Source organism: Gadus chalcogrammus, chromosome 14, assembly GCF_026213295.1.
Source record: "Gadus chalcogrammus isolate NIFS_2021 chromosome 14, NIFS_Gcha_1.0, whole genome shotgun sequence".
NCBI lineage: Eukaryota > Metazoa > Chordata > Actinopteri > Gadiformes > Gadidae > Gadus > Gadus chalcogrammus.
In genome coordinates this window covers 21,836,422-21,862,708 of record NC_079425.1, presented here as the reverse complement: position 1 = coordinate 21,862,708, position 26,287 = coordinate 21,836,422, and the positions used below count along the sequence as shown (strand labels likewise).

Below are 26,287 nucleotides of genomic sequence, written 5' to 3'. Positions count from 1 at the left end.
TATATATATATATATATATATATATATATCATATAAAGACCTATTTATATATTTTTTTTTCGATTAATTATTATTTTTTATAGAAATTTAACAATTGCATTATAACATTAGATTTATTTATACGATATTATTTGATAATTATCAAATTTATTTATTTATTTTATTATTGGTCCTACCAAAGCTACTTCTGGAAATCCATACTCCTGTCCAGGCGATGGCGGTATTGAGCCAATACGCTGGATCCTTATCCGTCATTAAACTACAAAACAAGTGTTGGTCAGTTAGGTAAAATGTTACAAAAACGTGTAATCGATGTATCAATAATATCGCAAGGCTGCATTAATGTCACTCGCAATTATCTGTTGAACTGTACAGCGACTGCCTAGTCTATCCACATCTGCTACGTCCCAGTTGGGATATTTGTTCTTGCATGTCCTTGTCGCTATATAGAAAGCTGAGCTTGCTTATTTAGAACCGATTAAGGGATTCTGAGCTCGATTGAGAGATCGTTTCGTTTGGATTTGCAGAATTATCGCACTGGTTTATTTCATGTGACTTAAGCCGTCAGTCATCTGGTAAGTATAGCCAGCTTGGTCATCTGGTAATACGAGAATGTCAACAAACATGAGCATAGCAACTTGTGATGTTCACCTCTAATATAACTCTAATGCTAATTAGTTTGGCCTATTCAGTGACAAAGATAAGCAAGGGAAGTCCCGTTTGCTTATTTTAAATTCGTCAATACATATGCCAAACTAATTTGCAAGTAAGTCAAAAGAGTACGATCACTCAGTGGACTGAAATGGACAAAAGCATTATGTAGCCTACAGTCCATTGTAAAGAACGAACTGACCGTGGTTAGAGGGTGGAGTATGAGGGGACGGGTGGTAATCAACAACAATAACAACTCTGTTTCGGGCGGCGTGCAGGTGAACGTTATCCACTGAAGAGTAAATGACAGCTCAGGAAGGAGAGGGTTGGGGAGGCTGTAGTATCCTTTAAATAGACCAGTGATTATTGATTATATAGGGTATGATGGAATGATGGAACTGACTTTGTTGTTTGAAGTGTGCTTTGACATCTGTTCCCACAGAACAGGTTTTAATAATTTCTCCTGGATTCACTCGGATTGCTGATAAATTCAGGGTTCCTCTTGTTTTGACATTTTCAGTGTTACCGCAGTGTAAGCCCTTAACTCAGCATGCACCCTGATCTCTCACCTCATCTGCATACGGATGAATGCAATGCAATGATAAATCTTCTAAAACAGTGCCATACGGAGGTAAGACAGCGATTCATAACCTTCTCTCCTGTCTCTCCCACTGCCTTTTTCTTCACACATACCAAATGTCAATTATTTAGTCGCTCACAATTGTCCTTCAGCTTGGTTCTGTGTTAAATAGAGTTCATGCTATTAATGCAATGTTTCTTTCCCGCTCCCCCCCAGCACAATGTAACGAGGTTCTTTGGCACGTGCAATGATATGGACCGGGCAATGCGGCACTGTCTTAAGGCAGAGGTGAGTGTCTCCCAACTCATTTTATTTATTTATTAAATAAGAGAAAAAACGTTGCCTAAACTGACACCTGGTGCCTTCCATGTCCGCTTGGCATTCAACAGAGGCTAGCTAAGAGGGAGAAAAGCAGACAGCACGCCGAAGAGATGAGGAAAAGGGTGAAAGAAGGGCCGAGGCCTGAGACGGATTAAGACCGGCGCATCTGGATGTTGATTGAACCACAGCAGCGTTTCGAATCTGTCATAACCACTTCAACTGGATGTGGGATGGATGGGGTTGGGACTAATTTAAGACTTGTAAATGTTACCCATTTGCCAATAAATCACTGTTCAATAAGACACCTGCTGACGGATCTGCATTTGTTTGTAGTGTAATGATGAAAATAAAAATCGTTGATTAAAAAAAAAAAATGTATTTTTTCACATAGTTCGTCAGTGAGGTCAACCAAAAGATTACACTGAACGCAGCTCCAAGATTGATTCACTAACCTTCTCTAAACCATATTTAAATTGTAAGTTAATTATGTGATTAACATGTATGATGAACATGTTCACTAATCTTGATTGAAATGTTTACAGTGGCTGTGTTGTAATATACGATTAATGCTGGTTATGGGTTACCCATAGAAAAGGAAAACAACTAAAATATGTTCTTAAGCATATTACTTTGATGCATGTGTCCAAAAATGGACCAATGGATTAAAATAACAATACATACCTGAATGAATATAATTAATTTATTCATCATGACACTTTATTCATCATTATTTATATTGTGGATAATTCAGAAAGTTGTGGAGGGATTGAGGGAATGGAAAATGGCACAGCAGACTGTAAATAAAATTTCAAATAAATACAAAAATAAACTGCTTTCAAACACTACTTACAATGCCAATACAAAACATACCCTGTAATAGAAAGTATTCTGGCAGGCAATACATTTATATCTACAGTATATTACATGCAGTTCATTACACAAATGGCTAGCCTCTATAGTCTATGCACTGCCTGTGTCTGATTGGAAAACTGGACAATCCTCTGAATTATCCAAACTATTTTCCACAGAAGTCGTTATTTTTTGGTAAATTAAAAACGTAAATGCAATAAAAGTTTATGTAAGTATATCATTTCATGAAACTAACATCACATGTGATTAAGTTCTACCTTGGTTTCAGCTTCACAATACAGAACGTAGACAACGCAGACACCAAACAAACACCTTACGGTGATGTCCATGACAAACAAAAGATCCTCAACTTAAAAAAACCATAACATGTACATGATCATCAGACTTTGGTAAACACGATCTATATCCAACACATTCAACACACCGTAGAATACGATATCTTTTGCACTAGTATGATAGATTATTACAACCAATATAGGCCCTATACACCTTTGTGATACGCTAGTGTGATGCATACCATTTGCAATGTGTGATGTATACCAAAGCAATTTAATGTTTCACTTTAGTAAGTGGCCACTAATACGATTTCATCTTTCGTGCACATTATTACGGTTTCAGTGTTATACAAATCAATATCTAAGAGCCAAAATGCCCCCACCCCCACCTTAATGGGTTCAAACTTACCAAAGCTTCTTCAAGAAGTCAATGTATTCTTGCAGCTACAAAAATCACAAGTGTAACATATGTTGAGAATATAATACAGACGAAAAGAAAGTGAACAATTTGAGGGTGATTGTAAATAGCCATGATCTGGACAAGTATGGTCTCTTTTTAATTAGCCTAGATCAAAAAGTGTGATGCGATAAATAAGTCAGTAATGTTAGATTTCATTCTGCTAATTTACAATATTCCTTTAAGTCTTTTTTAAAATAATTAGAAGTACTTTATGAAGAAATAAATAATTTAATTCAAACTCTTGCAACTCAATGGCATATAACAAATCAATGTCATTAGGACTGCTTTGAGCACTCAATGCCATTGTGGAGTTTAATTCTGTCCATAGAAATGATGTATCTAAAGGGAGAAACTTGTGCTTCACTCGGATGCAAACTTTGGTTTTTTTGCTAAACTAACTCAATGGCTTGAATAGCGACTCGTGCACAGACCATCAGCAGACATGGAAATCTATATTCATAAGAATGTACAACAAAGGCTGACCATATTTTCACTTTGTACACAAAGCTTACTTTTTAAATACAAATATACATATATCTCTATCTCAATATATTATATATAATATATTACGTTTCATTAAATAAATTATTTCAAAACATAGGCGATTGCATGTACACATTTCCGAACCTTTCACAAAGCTTTCAAACTCATACAAACAGTCTTTGTTTCTTCCTAGAAGAGGATCATTCTCTGATATATAATCTCTAAAATGATCAGGCTGGCGTTAAACGTGGGCTCAGTGTATTTCTCTATTCTTCTAAGAAAACAAGCCAGACTTGTTAAATGGGCTGTAATGGTAAAACACCACTGAACCTAAGAGTTAATTGATAGATAACAAGACATTTTACGTGGACAACAGCAGGTCACCTTTGATCTTTTCATTCAGTACGACGGTAATGAAAGTGTACAGGTTTACACAGGCCTTACCCTTTAAGCAATGAGCGTTTGGCCCTTGGGCCGTTCTTTGATTTCTTCGAGGACTGGGACAGTAGAAACACAAAAACATGAAGTTGCGCTTCAACGGTGACTGTTGAAGAAGCGTGCCCTTGCTGGTAGAGAGGTTGGTAAAATCCGCCAGGTTCCATGTATCCTTGCATGAAGGGTCAGTTGTCATAGGCTTTATTCTGCATGTAACCGAAGAGAGCTTCCAGACCTTTGGTGGAGCACCACAACTGTCTCAACATCTGGCACTCCTTCTCATTCACCTCCTCTAACACAGGTCTCAGGATGCCCCTCACGAGGCATTTGGATTCTTCTAGCACCTGGGGGTCAGAATGGGACAGGGTCACCTTCATTATACCAGCACTTATTAGATAAAGAGAAATAATGAGCTCTCTTGTTGGTTGGGTACCTACCACAGAGCTACAAAGAGCCATTTCCCTCACACGTATCATCACCTCCTGGTTAAATGTGGCTGGCCAGAAGACCTGTGAAACCAGACCCCGGCTGCATGCTTCTTGTGCTGTGAGCTTTCTCCCACAGAACAGCATCTCATTGGCCTAGGATTTGAAACAAATTTGGTGAAACATGAACATTGTGGACCGTGGAGTAAATATTTACAAATAAACTGGGTTCACTGACAACCCTGATTAATAGCGTGACTGACCAGCGCCACACCCAGGATCTGGGGAAAGGTGTAGGAGGAGCAGCCAGAGGGCGTGAGACGGAGGGCTGCACACGGGGTTTGGAACCAGGCTCTCTCGCTGGCCCACACCACATCACACAGAGGCAGGATGGAGGCCCCAAGGCCCAGAGCAGGGCCGTTCACAGCCACCACAATGGGCTTCTTGAAGTGGATGAATGCCAACACCAGATCCCTGAATGGAGCAAGTTTGTTTTATTAAAACTCAAGAGGATGTGGTGGATTCTGGGAAATGTTGTGTCTGGTAAATCCTGTTGTCCTCAGCAAGTCCCCTTTTCTTACCGCACAGCCTCTGCAATGCGAGTGCTCTCTTTCCTCCGGTCTGTGGACAGACGCCCTATGAGGTAGGAGGGCTCCAGGCCGCTGCAGAAGACAGTCCCCACGGAGGTCAGCAGCAGCAGTTTACTGTCATCTGCAGCTGCATTGCCCAAGGCCCGACAAACTTCCTTCATGATCTTTAAAAGAAAAAAGGGGGATTTCCTTTTCGAACTAACAAATACAAAATCTCTGTACATTGTACCAAGATCTCTGTACAATATCTGGGCTACGTAGGATTTAAGAATACTTGCAACACTGCTGAAATGAATAGATTGAGATTGTTTTCCAATAAGCGTATCAAGTTAAAAGTGTCTGATTGTCGGTCATCGGTCACTGAGTAATGACTGACCAGGACAGGCTTTTAAGGGGACAACTCCTGGGTATTGATGGGTTTGTACCTGCCGAAAGGACATCACAATTAAACTCGATTGGTTCTCCAGTTTAACTCGCTCAATACAAACATTATCTCTCCTGAATTACAGCAGGACACATTTTTTTATAACAATCTGATTGACATCTGCCTCAGGTTCATCACAATGTGGCACGACAAAAAACGGCAGACAGTTATGGAAGAAGCTGTTATGCTTTTATGCCCCATAAGAGGCACCATGTGTTCCACAGAGAGTTAGATGCAATGAAGCCAGCAGGCCTCTGCAAATATGGATAAGAATAGAGATTTGATTATGGAATGATGACACCCTAACGCGGCAGACCCAGAAAGGCATCAGGTGCAGTTTGATTGCACTGCGACACCCCCTGCCGAAGCCCCCCACTCCACCTGAGGGGGGCCGGGGAAAATGAAATTGAGAAGGCCTTCAATTCGGCAGATCCATGACCATTATGAACACATTCTAAGCAAACGGTGGCCAGTTCAACAGTATAGGCTCCCTCAAGTTTCTTATATTTTATATTATATTACTCTGGTTCCATTTCATCTTGTATTCTACATTTTACACAATCACTAGACTGGTAGAGACTTTAAAATGAACTACCTGACTTCTAAAGAATAACCTAAATATCTGCGCATAAACCTTCTTTGCATTTAACCACAATTACAGAAACATTGATGTAATCAAAGATCAAGTTCCCTCCAAACCAAATTCAAATCCATTTTTATTGTTGTTTTAATGTTGTCTTCCTTTGGAGATAGATAATGATTTTATGTCACTCTCTTTGCTTAGCTTGACGACGGAGAAGAGGAATAAAGAGATTCTGGGAGATCTTGCCACCAGGGGGAGTAGCATTAGAAACGTGACATGTGGTATCCCTGATGGAATTTAAATGTTTTGATTACTCCTCTCCATTTGTTTTGGAAATTTTGAGCATGTTCTGCATTTATATTGTGTAGGCTCTATTGTACTTCCCCCATCTCAAAACTAAACAAAAAAATGTGTTGATGCATCTGGGATAGCCATTAATATACAAAGTTTATGTATATTAAACATTTATATACATTTGAAACTACCTTGGCACTCACCGTATTCAATTAGGACAGTATCCCCCTTAAACAAGTAGGACTGATATACAACACTACTACAGATACTTTCTTATTGAATATCTAGTGTTTTTTCACAATTTCTTGCTTTGAAAAATAAGGCTGCCCAGGACATTGAGTCCGGCATTATAAATGCCAGACTCAATGTAAGAGACACCCCATCAATTGATGAAGATCTTGATTGTGTCTATATTCTTTACAATCTTACACCCAACCACAAACAACTGTTAAGCCCAGTGGGAAGTTTTGAATCATTAGGTTGATTTTACATTTAATTGCATCAATCAGAAAATTAAAAAAAATTCTGCCCATGATACACCAGAACATATGAATGCATTAAGGAGTCATAGCTGAATGGTGATCACATCATGTCATTTTTTCTGTAGAAAGCACAAGTTTATTCACGTCTATGAAACCGGGCTCTCCCTATGTCATGTTTTGACAGGCTTCAGCGAACAAATGCATACACAGAATCCTTACAAAAAGGGTAATCATATATATTAAGCTGTGCAGAATACTACGCTACTCTCTCATCCCACAACATAATGTACCAAGGCCGGGGAACAAATGCTTGCAAACCGTGCTCATACGGTACGGTATCCTCCGCTAATACCCACACCAGCGTGTAGTGATGGAGGGGTGGTGGAAGGGTCACCACGAAGCTGCCCATTACGTTTCATGTAGTGAGAACTCGGATCGATATGAACGGTACGCTGGTGTCTATGATGGCGCCGGGTCATCATTGCTTTTAATCCACCTGTTGCCATTAGGCAACCACAGGTCTATGCTCTCCAACGCAAGTCCATCAGAGCGGTGCTACGGGTGGCGGACAGAGCAAGCACTGCTCACACCCTTGGTATTTAGATAACCCTTAGCTTTCCCATAGCCATGTTACTGCTTGTATACAGTATGTAACGTCACATTACTTTTGAGAAGTTGTCGTCATTTAATGGTTGCATTCATCACCAATCAGTATAGTGGAAATTAGGAGGTGCTTTTGTTGTAGCGGCCATTTTGTAACCTTGAGGTGAACCTGAATGGATCAAAGGCTACATTTTACATTTGAAGGTGTAAAAGCAGGAAGGGAGCTCTAGTCTAGAGCTTGGCTGAGTAGAACCAGCAACTTTGCAAGGGTTTGTCCTGCATTGAAAAGGCTAAGGCGGCCCACCTAAGACTTTTTTTTTCCTCTCCGAATAATAATCATATTCACTCAAGTATATTCTAATTAGTGTATAATCCAATGAAAATAAGAATTGTTGGGTTGTAGGGCCGACTGATGAATGGTGAACGATCAATACCTAGAACAGATAGTGATAATTATAGGTAGATGAATGCAGTTACTATGGATGCAATAAGAGGATTGTGTGATGAGAAACGAAAATAGGCCGTTACCTCCACATTTACCTACAATAGTGACCATGGCGACTATGACAAAGATTGCAATTCTACCTTGTTGAGGTAAAAATGTATGGCGCTTTTTTCGCTAACCAGAAATACAGTACCTGCTGGCACCTTACACAAGACTGGCCAGTACAGGCCACCGTAGTCTGTCAAATTAAACACTTTAGGATTCTTTCCGCTGGTTAGATGTGTTTGGATGTCTAATATCCTTGTTAAGACTATTCGGAAACTTGCCCTCAATTAACATAATTAACAAATGGTTTATAGCTATCCAAATTAAAGAAGGCACCAGTCACCAATTATACTTGTGACTTTTTACCATTTCAATAAAACAATAATCTTTAAAGCAGCTATACAACCCATAAAAGGCAGACTGCAATACGTTTTTGGCGGATGATAATTTAGGAGGACATGATATGTGGGCGAGCAATCATAAAAGAATAGCCTGGCTTGTTAGGTCATCAGATAACGTTTGCAGTCCTCTGACATGCAAAGTAACCACCTAAGCCTTATTTGGAACTAGGGAAAGTCATGTATGTCACTTTACATCATGCAGTAGCTGAGCAACTAGCACAGGTGTTATTAGTTATGTCAGCATAGAATTATCACTCGGTATTTTCAATATCTGATTCAGTGGCCTTTGCCAATGTCAGTCGCACGTCTAATCACATCCCTCGGTTTAATGAATAGATCACTATGATAAAAATGATTGTTACACAAATGAAGTGGCCAGTTTTGTGCCACTGTCACCAGAGCCGTTACCTATAAATTCATTCAGTGTTTCAACGGGCGAGGATGCTGTTCAATGGGAAGGGCTGACACAAGGCGCAAATGGAAAACAAGCCGCGTTGGTGAGCACTGATCACAGAGCATCAGTGGTAATGGAGGATGACAATGAATCTAATTCCACTTTCCTCTCTGCACGGAGGAGAGTGTGAATGATGCGGGGCAATGTCGGAGTCCATTTGTGGTTGCTCAAACCTTGCCCTAAAATACATTTTCCCTAATCCTATCAGAAACATGGGCTTTACAATGAGTGGCAGGAACAAAGCGGAGCGGGAACGGGCGGTGTTCTCTTTGTTGCCAAGACAACCTAACCACAGACGAGGGTGTAGATCCGAACAATCAGTTCAACAATTGAAGGCCCCCATCAATAGATCCATAACGACAACCAGCAACAACAATCAACAAATACTTGTCTGTAGGGTGCGGCCATGAATGAAGTAATTTTATATGGGATATCCAGAATCGATCAACACTGGGTGTTAGGTTTGTAACATTGACAAGTTGGTAGACAGAAAAGCATGAGAAGAGCCACACGGTGGTTTAGGAGAGGGGGAATGGATGGGCAATTAAACTGTTTCCCATGCGTGATACTCTGGTGAAGAGGGCCAGCCTAAGCCTTCCAATTATTATTGTTAGAGTTTTCACAAATACAATTTCTGACAATGTCACTAGGTCCCGGCATGGTCAATTGCAAAAGATCCCACTATTCTGAAGCCGACAACTTTTCTGAAGTACCAAAACATTTTCCTTTTCAACCTTTCGTTCAACGTTTAATTTGAAACCAGACGCTATTCATCAACGCTACATGGAGGGGTTTTTCAATTGGGTGATAGATTGAAGGGATAGATTTAAAACTAGAGAAAAAAAATCATTAAAAGGGATGTCATTCACCATTTACCTAGAAGGCTCAGCTTTATTTACCTCAGGTGTCAAGGCATTTCTGTCTGTCGTTTGGCTGGACAGCAGCACGTGCGTGAAGCCTTCTTCCTTCCTGACCACGATGTCCCGGAAACGGCAGAGTGAGTCGCTCTGCCGTACGTTGTATCTCAGCCGCTTGTCGAACACGTATCCCCTGTCCTCCCCCAGCTTCCGCTTGGCCGAGCTGTGCAGATGAATCCTACCGTTGGCCAAAGGGGAGCCTGGATTACAGGGGAGCGTAGAGGAGGGTGTTGAACAGGTCCATACACACACACAATGAACAACTTTTTTGTTTATACAGACATGACTAATGAAACAGCAATGGAAGCCATGTCCGCAGCAGACTCACTGTTTGTGTTGTGAAAGCAAGCCAGTTTTATTATACTTATAAAATAAAGAAAATAAAGTAAAATCCCGGGACAAGTCTTATGCGCCAATACTGCGCTTACACTTGGTATCAGAGCCAACCAGAGCTTACACGTGATCGAAGGAAGTCTTAAAGTGATCAACAGAAATAGGTATGTTTTTTCTAATTATGTTATTAAGGGTTATCAAGGTGTCTATTAAGCATCCGAAAATGATGTTGCATGAAATCCATTGCGATCCCACGTCATTTCTGTATCGATTATAGTCTTTACCTTTAAGCCAGTAACATCAACTGAGTCTGTGTACCTTCGTGGCTACATAGCCAAGCATGTGACCAATTAGCGTACACTCACGTAGCCAAGGCAGCGGCCAATTAACCTGCATCACATGAAGGCCACGGTGTCACAGGCTTGTAATAAGCCTGTCCAATCATGTAATTGGCAAGAATTACATGATCTGCCTACCTACCCGACTACCTATGCCCACGCTGACTGTGCACTCAATGCGCATGACCAGAGTCTTCCACAAGGCTAAGCCGACCTATTGCTAAATCTAGTGAGCTAGTCAATTGTTTGGGGAAAGTGACTTTGGGGGGAGGCCTGAATGAGTGATTACTTTGGTGGGATACTTTCAAAATCTAGCTTGCTCTGGCTTGTTTCTCAAAATGCCATGCCTGACTTTAACCCACAATACTATTGCAGCTCTGTTAGTTGATTGATTAGAGGCAATAAGAATGACATATGTTTTTGCTGGCCGTAGATTTATGTCCTAGCTTTGTCTTGCACAAAAGGTTGGCTTCTATTTGCAGCCTTCTAGATGGACACTCACAATACTTGTGAGTAGGATATACATGTTGGTAAGAAAGAGATTTTGGCAGGGAGAAAAACAAAATAATGGTTCTTTATCCTTTAATCTTTCATAGGTCAGTACTAACATGTTCCAGGAAAAGTTGCATGTAAGTGGATCTTTCTGCTGAGTGGTGTATTCCATTTTGTAGTCCTACAATACAGCTCAAAATATATGTAGAAATATGGGTGACGTTTTTAAACTTGATTTGATATCACGATGTCCTGAGATCCATTGAACTATAAGTGTAACATGATATCAATGTTCATGATGTTTGCGATAAAAAGGACAAATAAATATCGCTAACGTCACTCGGCAAATGGATGCAAAAGGAATGCAACGTAGCTCTTTGTACCACTTGATAAATCAACAAATGTTATTAAAGGTTTCTGTTTTTTATTGCAAGGGGAACCTTGACTTAAATAACACAAATCTCGAAATGTAGTGAGAGTCGAAACGTTTTGGTCCAGTCAAGCCACATCTCTTGAAAAAGAAAATATTCCTTTTAAGATACCTAATGAATGATTAACCAATGTGGTGTCAGCTCTGGACTGTTGACCGGGAATGACAATACTGTTATCAGAGTTTGGTTTAAGACGACTGAAACAGGAATTCCAAAACCCTTATTGAAGCAACCCTAGCCATCGCTAATAAGTAGAGGTTGGGGTTAGTAGAGTAGATAAAATAAAACACCTTTTAAACCTAAAATTTGAGCATGCTTCATTACTAAGGAGAGGGTGCTAAGGAGAACGTGCAATACAGTGAAACGGTTGCTCTTCAACGTCACTGATTGTAACTAATGCCGCTTTTCCACCGCACATGTAGCTCGACTCGACACGACACAACTCGACACGACACGACTCGGTAGCAGCGCGGGTGCTTTTCCACCGCAAATAGTACCTCCGGGACGTGTGCGGGGTCGGCTGCGCGAAAGGGCCGTGACGTATTTTTGTACGCGACGCAAACAACACCTACGTTACCCACACATGGACAGAACCCACATAACAACAATGGAGAACATCGATGCGATGGTATTCGTGTTCGTATTATTAGCTGGCATGTTGAAGAAGTGGAATATGTTGGCTGCGGCGCTGCTATGGCTGTTACCAGCATGGTTGCCATGTCGCTCTCGTGACTTCGTCACACTCTCTGGCCAATCAGTGGCCGGCCGTCTGCCGACGTCACCTTTTAGTATCGGCTCAGCCGCTTGGAACCTAGAGCGAGGCGGTACTAGAAAAAGCAGCCACTTGAGGTACTAGATCGCGGTGGAAACGCAAAAAATGCGAGCTGAGTCGAGTCGAGTCGAGTCGTGTCGAGCTGGTACCATGCAGTGGAAAAGCGGCATGAAGCTCTAAAGTATCATTGTTGCACTGGTTTTAAAACACAAGAAGATCTCAAAAGGAGGTTATGGCTTAGAATCCAACAATGGCTTTTCTATGTTGAGTTTTCATGATCTCCGAATGAACACATGCGTTTCTGCCAACCATATACGCATTGTATGGTAATTAGTGGACTCACTTGGGTGCTGCTGCAAAAGAGCATTAGTGCTTTGCAAAACCCACCCAGGGGTTAAATAAACTACAGGTTAAACGTTGAAATTAAATAAATGATGTGCCATCCAACATTGAGCTCCATACTACGTCATAGGGTAACTAAATAGACTAAAAATAACTAACTTTGATGAAACCCAATCATGACTTGATGAGCCAAGCGTTATCTTTAGAATTCCAGTATTCTACTTCCAGTTAGTTCTGATCCTGTAACACAATCGAACGCAAATTGAACATAGCACGTACAACCCAGCTCTTTGGTTAATATACAGTTTAAAGTATATCCCCATGCATTTAACCATTCAAATGACCATCGGCTCACCTAGGTTTTCAGCGCGCTGTTGCCCAGGATTAGCCACGTCCGCCAGGGTCCTCTCCCCCTTGTCTGGAGGAGGCCTCGGAGTCCTCGACGACGCCCGGTATAAGACAGGCTCTGCCTCTCCATTCTGAAGTCCGTTGTGCGAAGCCCTCATGGCGGGAACAAACTGTAACTGCCGGGGCGAGGTGGGCTTGAACGTCATCACTTTGTTAATCCTCTCCTCCGGAGCCTGCTTGCCCACCGCTCCCCCACCACCCACCCTCTGCTTCTGTGTCCTCCCTGGATCCCCGCCCCCCCCGACCACCACATCCACCCCGGCCACGCCCCCCCCCCTCCCCCCAGCGCGGGGATCCAAGCTTTGCCTCTTCTTACGGGTGTCGGCGCGGGCTCTGAAGGGGTCCGGGTGAGCGGGGCGGGCGGTGGCGAGGGGCCGCGGGCCGGACGGCGCTCCGTGGAGCATCTTTGGGGGTTTGAGCGGCTTGTGCGGGGCGTGCAGTCGCAGGCTGTTGAACTGGTCGATGAACTCCTCGCAGTGCAGCAGGTGGTTCTCCGGCTCCCATGTGTCCTGCTTCCTGCCGTAGCCCTTCCAGCGGATCAGGTACTCCCACTTGCCCTTCTTGTTTCGCCGCTTGTCCACGATTCGCTCCACCTGAGGGGGCGACGTGCACACGCACACACACACACACACACACACACACACACACACACACACACACACACACACACACACACACACACACACACACACACACACACACACACACACACACACACACACACACACACACACACACACACACACACACACACACACTTCATTTATTCGGAAGGCCCATTGCTACAACGCCACAGCATCCAAATAGTAATAAAGAGCCCATTATGTCTCACACAACAACACAAACATTGTGTAAGTATTTACAACCAAGTGAATCAGTCGATAAATATCAAGGGTAGATATGACAGCACCTAGGATTGCTGACACAGAGCAGACACACACACACACACACAAACGCAAACGCGCACACGTGCACACACGCACGCACGCACGCACGCATGCACACACGCCATTTACTATTGATTTCTTATTTTCAATCAAACGTTTTCACCTTCAGTTGGAGACATGTGACAGGAGACCACTGCAAACAAGTGTAGGGTTTGGAAAAATGGTCTATGGCACACAGGCCAAATATTTGCATGTTTTTATGTAGCCATTATTTTGTGTATGAATAGCGTACTACTATGACTGATGCTGAAGCGCTTTTCAATAGAAGTGCACATAGAAGCCTTGTTTATAGAACCTTCTGCTAATCACTGTCACTCGTGGGTGACCTGCATCTGCTCATCCAAAATTGTTCTGTCATTTGTGAAAGCCGACAGCAGAGCTCTGACAGCATTATGAAACAAACAAAAGAGGGCACCATGTATGCTATTTGCATAGATTAAGCTAAAATAACATACAAGCATTTGATTAAAGATTCAGTGAAATCAAATGTCAAAAAAAAGAAGACAAAATCATGCACAACGATACATTGTCCAATACAAAGTCGATCTAAATTATTATCCATCATAGGTATAAAGAAATAAACACAATTTCACTTCAATGCAAAGAGCCCTTTTGAATGACTATTAAGTCCTTTCTAATGTCCTTTCCCGGGTGTGTTGAAGCCTAAAAGGCACACGTTGTGAGCCGGAGATAGGGAACATCCACTGTCAGGGAGAGATAAGAGGCCAGAGTTTAGCCGAGAGGAGCTCCTAGTCTGCTATCATGAGGAAACCCTAAACATAACTGTGGCTTCTGTCAGGGTCACAGCCCTCACTCACACACCAGTTCAGCCTGACATTTGACGCATACCTCACCACTGAGGTCCAGCATATGCACAAGCAGACTTCCCTAGTGCATGCTAAACTGTTTGAAAGGGCTATACTAAGTTGATGTGTATTTGAATTGAGTGTGTAGATATGTAGAATAATTGGCAATGTAATTCTACAGTATTGTTCCTACAAGTAACACTAGAACTATATCGGCGCCTGGTCCAATACTTTGGCTGCATTTTTTCCTTCTGATATCACAACTTTTAGCATATGTTAATGTAAGCACAAACTACGTAGCTGAAAATGAATGAGACATAAATAAGAAATGTAGATAAAAAACTGTTTTGCCCATGGGATATTTCGACACTTGATATCTTTTCATATTGTTGAACTAGAGATTCTATCGAGTTTAGTCATAACTCCAGGAAATCCAAACAAGCTCCAAAATCTGCTTCTGTTAACAATGCAGCAGGAGTCAAGAGTCTGTGATGTTGATCCCCTGCCAACACGAGTCCCTTCTCCAACAGCAATATATGACGGGTTAGGGAGAGCAGGGAATTAAACCCTCAACCACACGTCCAGAGATTGTTAATGAAGGCACACTGAGAATTAGGGCTGCATCTCATTGCTGCAGCCCTAGCTCTGTATTGCATCAGAGCAACACCGAGAGACGGATGGTCGATTTATTTGCCTCAATACAAAATAGCATGCAAAAGAAATGCTTTACACCTGGCTGGCGAAACCAGGGTTGCTATGGTTGTTTTGAAAAGGGATCATTTGATTCTTCCATTGGGATCCGATGAAATATATATAAACATAAATACATTTGCCCTATTTGATCAGCATAATCATTCAATCTAAAGAATATGTCGCATGAGGGCACAAGAATATGGTGCAACTCTTTCTGTAGAGAAAAATAAAAATAAAAAAATAAATAATGTCACCATGGAGCCGAATATCTTAACAGTGGGAGAAGTTGCGTCTATGAGTGCGAAAAAAGCTACTTAGCAAGAACAAAAGTACACAGACATAGCAGCCTTTTTTTTAACAACTGAAAAAAGGAATTGTCAATTGGGGAGTGACGGACAAATTACATTTCCAGCTACATATTTACCTGAATGTTATTCTGACGAGTCTGGCCATTGGTAAACGTATAGTAGGAGTAAACTGTATAGAACAACAGGGATTCAATTAATCAATAATAATGATGAGACTACTCTCAGCGCATGACAGTGAAAAAACCAGCATGTGAAAACTGAATTCACCAAACACAGTGTTTTAATTAGTTGTTCAGTCTTTTGTGATTGACGTGACGTTTTTGTTAACATGTTCCACTATGTTGTGACTACACTTCTAGGCTTGACAACAAGTTCTTGACAGCTACATCTCCCGACAGCTTTAATTATTTTCTCTGCATAGAAGTCCAACATTGTGTTAGCAAAATGGGATGAGGCAGCGGCTATTGGTGGTTCTCAACTTATTTGTTTCCACGTTTGCGCTGCAGGAAATATGTACTTTTCTTTGATGCTGAAAGATAGATAAATCTGGCTAGTCGTTTTCCATGTGGGAAAGATGCCTCGAAAAATACTGCGTCTAAATCCCTCATGGAATGCCGTACTCATAAGCCTATCTCTATAACTAACCGCATGTGAATTACCTTCTACTGGGCAAAATTGTTTATAATACCTTCCCTCTCAACTGCTACTCTGAAACCTGTATTTATCATTGGAGTACTTATCTCAACGTCACCAACCTATTTGCTGGGATTCTAGGGAAGTGGCTCACTTAAAGTACATTCATACGTATTTTTCTCTTCCTTCCCCCCCCCCCCCCCCCAACGCCCACAAAGGGAAGTTACTCCCCAACACTCGAATCGATTGAATTTAACGCAGCTGTGGTTGAGATTCTCAAGTGTAGTGTTTGAGATGAGATCCGTGGTCGGGGGTTTAAAATTCAATAAATCCCTTGATTAACCTTCCTGGCACAGAAAGGCTGGGTTCCAAGGTAATTTGTTATTTTTTAAAGGTTAATGTTACAACAGAATTTAACGTGTCCGGATAATCTGCACCAGGTTTCATAATTATTTATTGTAGGATTTATTGTGTTTCCCAATTAAACTGGACAGTGAGTTCCGCAATATTTCCACAGTCAACAACCAAATAATGTTGTTGAACATGAGCAGTGCCGTCTACATTTAACATGCTGGCATATCCATGACTGCGCTACTTCATCCCTCCCATCCCTCTCCTGAATGAGTCCCTCTGATCCCACTGTTGTAGCACTGTCTCTAGAGTACAGCCAGGATGGTGTGCAGCCACTACTATCACAGTAATGAGGTTCTGTGGAAACAGGGCCATTCAAGCAACGGTTTGTGTATCCTTGCGTCATGGCACTCCGCATGAGGTGAAGATCGGAAGTGTAATAACATTCCACATATTAAGGAATGACCACTGCCAATAACAAGCTGTGAAGGCTGTAATGTAATGAGGGCCAAATTAGGTTGCACGCGCGCACACACACACACACACACACACACACGCACACAAAAAAACATACATACGCACAAGCACACACACACAAAGTGTGTGGACATGTTGTGTGTCTGTTCTTTCATCTTAAGTATACTGTACCCCACAGCCATTGCCATTGTGTTTATTATGTTGGAGCCTGCAACAAACAGAGCTGGAGCCACCATAAGTATACAGACATTAGAGTACCCTGTCCGGAATCTGGGGCCTCAGTTCCTCATTCGGCTTCTAGTTCATGGTAGGAACAATGCTAATATGGGAAATGTCCACATAGACTCCAGTCACGGCAGTGATGGTTAAAGTAGCTCTGCTTGCAAACGTATAGCATGAACATTGGACAAATAGGCTTTAGAATTTAGTCAAGCAGTATTATGGGTGGCCGACCATGTTGGTATAGCAAGGGGATAGATTGAGCTTTTGGCAAAGCCAACCCAACCTAGTTTTAGGTTAGGGTTAAGGCTTGCAAATTGTTACGTGTTCTCTGTATTTATCTAGCACCTTTTAAAGCAGGCTGTCACAAAGTGCTCTCGGACGCAGCCACCAACATCAACGGCTGCCCTGATAGAGCTTCCCACATCCACACACAATGGCTGAAGCAGCATACCCTCTCAGCGACTCTCTGCCTTTTTCGTGACAAAAAGGCACTTAGACGTCAATAAATCAAAGGAACCCGAGTTCGGAACAGAGTCGAACATTCGCTAGGTGGTTTGTGGAGTTTGGTAAAAATATAGGATTTGACCATGTGTATCTCAATTCGATTATTAGTAATGGGGATGAAATTACTACTTTTTGAACGATAAAGGGTGCACTGCTGGCATTTCTGTGTTAAAGCTTTACTCATCATTTTATACTCATCACTATTGACAACGGAACCTGGGAAATTAATTGCAGTTCAGATAAAGAAGCACCCGCCTCATTAAATTGCCACAGGTCTTGGTTCTGTATAATGCAAATTATTTATTGGACTGGACACAACAGTCTGATAACAAGACACAACGCATGCTGCATATTTAGCAGGCCAACAATTGACCAACATTGTCTTCCCCGGACTGAATATCCTTGTCATTTTTTTCTTTTTTTTGTGTGGCTTTAACATGTCATCTTCAGCACTAATGACATGTCATATCATGTCATAATATATGACATAAGCGTGACATATCTAGGGGTTAGGGTGTTGGACTCCCTTCTGTTTGTGAGGCTCAGGCAGAAGATAATGATGAGGACTTCCCTTAAAGGTCTTCATGTGGTTTGTGGTAGGTGGTGGCAGAATCGCCCTGTATAAATCATCGGGGCTCATAGGAAAAAAATATACATATATTTTAATAGTTTGCATCTTGTTCATTCTCATCTTATGTACTTTCGAAGTTCCTGGTTTACAATTACATTTTTTATATATTATATTTCATATTTGAATGGGTTTTGGCCATAGACCTATTTGAAGGTCGTTCATTCAGTCCTGCCCTCAATGTGACAAATATGCTGCTGTTGGCAAAAACTCACATAATTACAATATTTGGAGAAGGCTAATTTACAACCTCAAAACGACCAATGGGTAACTTAATGTATAGTGCATTCATATTCTTTAGCCTATGATACAACAGGTTTTAAGTCTCTGGTCACCCAAATCGTTGCTTCAAAATGATTTGGAGTTGGCATCCAGTGTCCATAGGTGATAAAACATGTTTACCAGTCAATATTTAGATATTGTATCCGTAACTGGATGTTATTAAGGCAGGCAATCTACAATTAGGAGTGACCTCGCACCTAATTGACCAATGGCGTTAATCATAAGCCTGACCAATCACAAACATTATTCTTCCCCCCAGGTCCCACACCATTTACACAGCTGGCTTAATAGACCATTTTCACAGGGGCATCATCTAAGGTTGAACCCAGGTGTCACTCATAGCTGTTTGCTTTCTATGTACCAGGGCACGGGTGGACCATGGATTGTGTGCCCTGGTACATAAAATGAGCAGACCCATACATTTACATTTACGTTTACATCTATCAGATGCTTTTATCCACAGCGACTTCATAGACGGTTCATACACACATTCACACACTGACAGCAGCAGTCAACCGGGCAAGGCGATAGCCAGCTCGTCGGGAGCTGTTAGGGTTAGGTGTCTTGCTCAGAGACACCTCAACACTCAGCTAGGAGTGAGTGTCGCACCTGTTCAATGTCTCCTTCATGGTTGTTCCGACACATTCAAAACCACTTTGTCGCTGCAGCTAATAGGAGATCCGCTTCGTCCGTGTGCTTGTTAAAAATGATGATATGAAATGAAATTATATCAAAAAATACTGTCAGGAATAATATAGAATGCTGACTGAAACCACCATGACAGTTGATTGCACAGCAGTCGAGCCTGGTAGATGTCCATCAAACTGCTCTTACGATATTACTACCATGCCCATTCCCTGGGAAAAACTCCAATGAGAAAATATAGTCATCATTATATAAAAAAATATTTTTTTGCAAATTTTGATGGATGACTTATAACAACATCGACCTTGAATTGATGTACAAATATCCCCCTTTTGAATTGAGTGACGAGGGACTTCAGGTGAAATGTCTGTACGAGGCTTTCACAAAAACCAGGGTTTACAAAGACGAGGCAGCAGTACAGCAAACCACTATTTTCATCTCCACCGAGTGCGACAATTTTTCATTCCTGTTTCCCAAAGCGTAATACAAATCAATTTGTAGTTAGACCAGTGTTTCCCCATTATACAGAGAAACCTCTGGGTCAGACTGCGGCTCTACTGTTGTGCAGAAGATCAGCACTGTGTGATGTGGAGGAAAGCACTGGGAGACGTCCAAGGAACCGGTTCAGGGTCATGTGGCTGATGGAAACTCATTTAGGAGGGTGTTTTAAATAAATGGCGAGCGACGTTCAGAGCGAACGCTTAGTGGTGCTTGTGGTTTAAGAGATGCTGAGTAATACTAAGTAGGGGTGAATGGTGTTGGATTGGTGCACCGCAGGGGGGCAGTCTCAACGAATAGACAAATTTGATGCCCACCATCCCACTCAGTCACACTGAGAACAGCCCCGGCGAGAGATAAAAATACAGATTGCTACAAAAGGCAGAGACTGTATATTTTCTGCTGCAAGTTAAACATAGTCGCCGTTTAAAAAGATATTTTGGGGGCTAAAAGTGTGTCTGCGGAGGTGGGGACATTCACCCTCTGCAGGCTAATTGAAAATTCAGCTTCAGACATACTAGAAGCAGTAGACAAGTAGTTGTCTGACAGAGATGGTGATGAGAGATGCTGTTATAATCAGTGAATAAAGTAGTATAAGAGGAACATCAATTTAACACGATGGTTCAAATGTAGGACTCTGTTTAGTAGCTACCTTAATTTAAAGGGGGATAGAGTTTTTTTGATTTTGGCTTGTAATTCCTTCAAATAAATTTGAGCTATGAGACTGCACTCCAATAAGAAAATAAGGATGATCTTTAGGACTGGCCCCTCATAGTCGACTAGCCGACCTATTAGTCACAGGGCGTTTTGACGACTATGGTTTGTGGAGGTTGAATAGTCGTATTTTCCTGGTATGATAAAGGATCAGGCCCAGGGTTTCATTGTTGTTGAATTAATATAGGTTCATTCACAAACGTCACCTGGCTTGCCTGGGTAGGTGGAGTTCCCAGACGTTAGACAAGTCAGCCGCATTACAAAGTACCCCGCCCAAAACAGTAGTTTAACTAAAACACATTTCAACAGGATACGTCTCATCGTCCAATATGTCCAAAAGGCTCTCCGGCAGTAAAAACCCGAAAGACAACAACCTATTTATGGTCCTATTTACACAAAAGGTTGGTTTTAGACAAAACCAGTACTTGGTTTTGAAATCTCAAAAGGAAATATATATGTTTTCCCGAACTAAACAGAATACAAAAGGTTGCACAAAAGACTAAGTCATGTTGCCAACAATCTTGTCTTGTGGTGTTTGCAGCGTCAACACAAGACTGACGTAGCTCATTGCTACGTCATGGCCTACTTTGTCCCTGATAATATAGGTTTTAAGATGGCATGTGCTTCATGATGTATTCATTAAAGAGGTAACACATGCATTTAGTTCAAAAGGAAAAGGAATGACCAAATTGACTGTACTAAATCACACAATTACCATAATTCATCAGAGATGAAGGAAACATGTTAAATCAAAATACTGGCTCAATGCTACAGCTATGCCTTTCCTTAAAAATGTCTGTTCCTGGTGGGAGTGCTTGTTTTTGTTTTGGCCTGTGTTTTATGATTCACCAGTTCTGTAAGTATTCTCCCAGTAAACCCGGGATGCCAGATATAAAACAAATTGGCACACAAACACAGCGTGCCGCAGTCACATAAACAAGAAAACGAACTGGATCTACTGAGATTGGCTTAGATTCCCAATTTAAAAAAGCCGCTTTTGATGACCAGAACCGTGCTCAAAGACAGGTAAATCTTCGAGGTGCCTTTGAAAGAAGGATACAACTTAGAGCCCTAAAGGACTTCAAGACGGTTTCCATATGAGCTGGTTCGTAAAATGTGCAACGTAATGTATACATTAGCCTATAGACTTACCGTGTAAGACTAGTCGTTGTTTGTCATTGTCAAAATAGAATAATTGCGCTCGGCTCAAAATATAATTTTGTGATGGCTGGTCTCGTGTTTGTTCAGTGTCCCCAACCTGGCAACCCATGTGAGCTTCCATTCTGGGAGGAGGGGGTTTGTAGCGACAACTCTACTTTTATTGTGAATTTGAATTCAATTTCCATTTTAAACGTGTGAATGTTACATATTTTACCTTTAAGTTGCTTATAGCAAATCCTCTGCCTGCACTCTGCAGTCAACATTGGTGCGCTAATTATCAAGATACAATAGCTAAACTGTAATGTATTCTGTAGGCCTGTATAGCCTGAGGTGTGTGGCCTTTCTCCATCTTCATAGCAAGCTAACAACTTTGTAAGAAAACAAACACCAGTAATTGTGAAGGGTTATGCGCTTGAAAGAAAACTGTATTGTTGTAAAGGAGTAATTTATCTAAATATTGATTGAGTTTGGCTAATGTTATTCCCTTAACCGAAATATATCGTTGCGATTGTACAGTCTAAGTAACAAAATTATAATGGTCCAATTGTAAATTAATCTAAGACTAATTTGATTTTAACTTTTATCTTTGGAACTAAAAAACTATCCTCCTCGGAGTATGCACAAAAAAACCACAACACCATTTGTAGTTGTGTGTATGGTTGTGTTATCAAGTAGCTATGGTTCAATAAGAAATATAGGCCTACATGAGATCAATCATATTGATTGCATTTGAATCTAATCAAAAGGTAGATTGCAAGACAATTCAGATGATATATCAACAACAGTAAATAAAAATTTAATTGATGATGCAAATAAATTAAAGGTTGATCATGCATAGACCTATACGCTTAAGATGAAGTGTAGAGTTGATCTCTAACGAGTGGCGACAAAACAGCAGGCTGTGTCAGAAGCAGTCTTCTCTCTCAGCCAAAGTCACCTGTTGCTATCACCTGTTACTCTCGCCCTCTCTCTCCCTCATCCTACACACTCTGTTCCCATAGCCCTTCAGAGATCTATCCTGATTGGCCGTGGTCTGTCTGGAGTGGGACACCACACTTTTACATCTCCCTGAAACCGAAACATATGATATGACACACACACACGCAGCGACACAGAGCTTGTCAATGGCCTCTTAGCATCAGAAGCGAGGTCAGGTGGTGAACACTGTCAGCCACCGAACACAGACACCGAGTAAACGACTTGGTCCTGAACACATCTCCAAAGTACAACCACTAACGGGAGACCACTAACCTCTCATCCAAGTGTGTGCACCCATCTATTTGGTTAACTTTCCCTCAAAACTAGACATGAGCGAATGCGGTATCAAATACTCACGTGAGTGTTAGTATTTCATATCGATGTATAGTATTCGCTCATGTCTAATTTGGGGGGGGGGGATTTTGTAAAATATCAAACAAAATATAAGTCCTATAGCTACGTGAATGCGCACCTTCACAACCACCATCCTCACTTCCACCACCGTAGCTATTCATGTCCGACAGCTCAGCACTACTGTCACTTTACCACCACTTTGAACTCGGCGACGTGCTACTTTACCTCCCCTAGTCATATCACCACGTCGTTTCGGGTGAATCCGTATCTCAAAGTGGATTCGAAGCGGCGTAAAGTACTAGGCTATATGCATAAATTATAGAAGCTCGTCTCCCGTAAATTGAGTTGTAGTTTCGCCTGTTAAAGGGCTTAGGAGGACATCGCCTTTTCCATACGCGACGACCTCCCTTTACTTCCTAATTACAATATTCGTCAGTGTACAACAGAGTATTTCCGTGGAACAGGCTCTCGCCTACCTCGTAAAGGTCTCCCGAAGCCATTCTGGGGTGCGGGCACTTGCGGCGCGGCGTTCCTGCCCGCCTTCTTGGTTTTTTGGTAGGACCGTACGCTCGGCGTTTCGGTGGAAGCCCCGGTAGACGGGAATTAGCGAGCCGCCTTGTTATTCTGAGAAAGCTGCAGTAGCAGATCAGCAGACAGTGTCAATCGAGCACGGCGCTCTGCGATGGATCGCTCCACACTTAAAACAAACAACCTTCTGGGCGGTGCTGTTTACCCAATGCGAGGGAGGACTGAAATTAGTCCAGCTATGAATAAAGCCCGATGGTCACTCCGCTCCGTCCTGTGTTTGCAGTCCAACAGCAGAGGAGGAGACGATGGACTGGGCCTACTGGTTTCTGCTTGGGGACACTCCTGGAGTTGGTCTTATTCACGCTCGTCTGTCAAATTCCTTGTTTGGAAGACCTCAAAGTCTGAGTTATGTTTTGATAAAATGTATGATTGATGAATAATAATAAACAGTAAGAACTAAATGTTATAAAGGATAATTGCTTCTTATGTCCCCTAATCAATTATCTATTTTCTCTATCCCTTCTCTTCACCTTTAGTAGTTCTGAATGTTATATGAGATGTAGGCCTACATATTTTAGATGTTTTTTTATTGTATTGGTGAGAAAGGTATTTGCAATGCAATACGTTCATATTTTTTACTCTGGGTTCCATGTGTTTATGCAATAGTGTCAATATTCATTTTCGCTTTCAGTATTAGATCATTTCATGCCTATAAAGGCCTGACTGGTTATATACACTATAGGCTTGAAAGTAACAATACATAAGGGACGTGTGTATGAAAAACCCGAGCACAGGTGAGCACAATTCACATCTAAAATCCATTTAGGCAATTACAAAATCAATGCTGTAATTCATGCTTTGGCTCACAGAATAATGAAGACTCATTTCAATGATTTATATCATTATAGTTTGGAAATGAGTAGTACATTGAAAATCACATGTTTGTACATTCTCATAATGTATGTGTTGTAGATCAAAGTTTAGCAAATCTTAAACACATTGCTGTGAACTCATCCACATATTGCCCGCTGATGTTTTCATGGATTGCCTGTTCAATCTCAAACATTCAAATCTGATCTTTAACTCTGACAGGAAAGTGTCAGAGTAGAAAATCCCATCACATTTGAAAGAACCAACCTTCTCTTTCAGTGGTATGAATGCCATTTCCATTGTAAAGATGTATCTATTCAACCACTAACAATAATACACCAGAGCTGGTCAGTTGTAATGGCGATGAGTATAAGCACAAGGCTACTAGGTATCATAGTGAATAGTAGATATGTACTTGTTATCCAAGTGAATAGATATCCCAGGCTTGCTTTGATGTCCAATTTCACACATTTGTTCCTAGCAGAAACCATAGAAGCTGAGACAAAATGGCTTCAAGACATGACAACAATGCCATCCAAAGCCCTCACACAGAGCGAGAGCTCGTTCTCTCAGCTCTGTCTTCCTCCTCTTAAACCTGACGCTGCTACCATATGATATCATAGCCATGAGTATTTTGTTTGCACTTGTAGTATAGTTCTCTGCCGACTGCTGGGATTACTTTGGTTCCACTTCCTTCTGTGTCATTACATAGTGCCTTGGTTTTTCATTGAAATGGGGAATTGCATCGTTAAGCCTTATTTTAGTATACACAGAAAATATGTTGCCCAAGCACCAACCCTCCTGATGCATCTAAATCAAGGTGGTATTTGGATGTGATTGGTCCCTCTATTTCCCCTGCACCTAAAGAAGAGATATTCTAAGTTACTGAAGGAACCGCACAGACAGCCGCACAGAGGGGCAGGCAGTCAGCCCAGACCCTCACATCCATCAGACAGTCAGGGCACACATTGCAATGACCTTCTCATGTGAAATTTGCATAATTCAACATGCATCATCTCACTTTTCTCATCCTAGCAACAGCCTCTTTATCGGGCTAAAGATCTCTCATCTCCCCCACACTCCACATGTTTCAAGGGCTCATTTACACACTTCAAACTCCCTCAAAAGTATGGCATCCTAGACATTATAAACTAGGTTCCTATGGCTTCTCCTTTAAATGTCCAAACCTGCTTACACAAAGTATAACCATTCATTTGGCCTAAAGCTCTAATCCGATACTTTCATCCTGACCTCTGTTATTACCAGGAAGCCCACTGAGCAAGTGTTCTCCAAACAAACATTTGCATAAAACCTCAGGTACAGCACAATCCCTGACAATCAGAAAGAGGGATATTAAGTACCTGTGTTTCACCAGAGCTAGTGGTCTCTTTTCAGTTCATTCTTCAAAGGTAAAGGACTCACCATCACCAGTCTAAAATTGCACGAACCTAATAGCAAACCTTATATACTATTGCTTTTTTGGAAAGATTTAGAAATAACCCTGTAATACCTTGCATTGAAAAAGGAACACAAAGTAAATAAATATATCTACCTGGAATGAAACACTGATCTTGGGGTTTGGGATGAGGATGTGTCTTGATCTTTGTCGGTTTGACTCCTGGAAGTGCAAGTACTACCATAACACCCTAGCACCCTAGCAGTGTGTTGGGATGTTATGGCCGTCCTCTTGGACTTGGGTAGGAGCCAGGGGTCACTACCTCACTGCTTCAATGCTCATATTTTCTCCAGCTCTTGTTGAAATATGCTTTAAACATGCTTGCCTTTCTCCTCTTTTAGCAATTCAAATCAATGCCAAATATAGGCATATTTGTAC

General features: G+C 41.6%; 2 protein-coding genes across 4 annotated transcripts; one reads left to right on the top strand and one right to left on the bottom strand.

Annotated features, from left to right (window-relative positions):
• The first annotated feature begins 202 nt into the window (after positions 1-202).
• cmc2 (C-x(9)-C motif containing 2) lies at positions 203-2,594 on the top strand. 3 transcript variants are annotated; one of them, XM_056607574.1, is made up of 5 exons: positions 240-285; positions 528-575; positions 1,172-1,282; positions 1,448-1,519; positions 1,621-2,592. In XM_056607574.1, exons 3-5 carry the CDS (start codon positions 1,202-1,204, stop codon positions 1,705-1,707), a joined length of 240 nt encoding a protein of 79 aa, XP_056463549.1. In that variant the 5' UTR covers positions 240-285; positions 528-575; positions 1,172-1,201; the 3' UTR covers positions 1,708-2,592. The 3 variants fall into 3 exon arrangements, with proteins under 3 accessions (XP_056463550.1, XP_056463549.1, XP_056463548.1); XM_056607575.1 differs by lacking the exon at positions 528-575 and having other exon boundaries at positions 203-285; positions 1,621-2,594; XM_056607573.1 differs by having other exon boundaries at positions 241-575; positions 1,621-2,591.
• LOC130403285 (chromodomain Y-like protein 2) lies at positions 1,412-23,870 on the bottom strand. The gene is made up of 7 exons (XM_056607572.1): positions 23,532-23,870; positions 12,802-13,447; positions 9,721-9,938; positions 5,082-5,254; positions 4,764-4,974; positions 4,513-4,656; positions 1,412-4,419 (listed from the first exon to the last, which is right to left on the bottom strand). The coding sequence occupies exons 1-7, from the start codon at positions 23,553-23,555 to the stop codon at positions 4,261-4,263; spliced, it is 1,575 nt and encodes a 524-aa protein (XP_056463547.1). The 5' UTR covers positions 23,556-23,870; the 3' UTR covers positions 1,412-4,260.
• Between the last annotated feature and the right edge of the window lie 2,417 nt (positions 23,871-26,287).

What these genes read in the sequence shown, in the direction of transcription:
- cmc2 (XM_056607575.1), top strand. Translation starts at nt 1,202, where the DNA reads ATGCACCCTGATCTCTCACCTCATCTGCATACGGATGAATGCAATGCA. An exon ending in TAAAACAGTGCCATACGGAG is followed by an intron (nt 1,283 to 1,447) that starts GTAAGACAGCGA and finishes GCTCCCCCCCAG; the next exon opens with CACAATGTAACGAGGTTCTT. An exon ending in GGCACTGTCTTAAGGCAGAG is followed by an intron (nt 1,520 to 1,620) that starts GTGAGTGTCTCC and finishes GGCATTCAACAG; the next exon opens with AGGCTAGCTAAGAGGGAGAA.
- LOC130403285 (XM_056607572.1), bottom strand. Translation starts at nt 23,555, where the DNA reads ATGGCTTCGGGAGACCTTTACGAG. An exon ending in GAAATGCCTTGACACCTGAG is followed by an intron (nt 5,255 to 9,720) that starts GTAAATAAAGCT and finishes TTTCTTTTAAAG; the next exon opens with ATCATGAAGGAAGTTTGTCG. An exon ending in CGCATTGCAGAGGCTGTGCG is followed by an intron (nt 4,975 to 5,081) that starts GTAAGAAAAGGG and finishes TGCTCCATTCAG; the next exon opens with GGATCTGGTGTTGGCATTCA.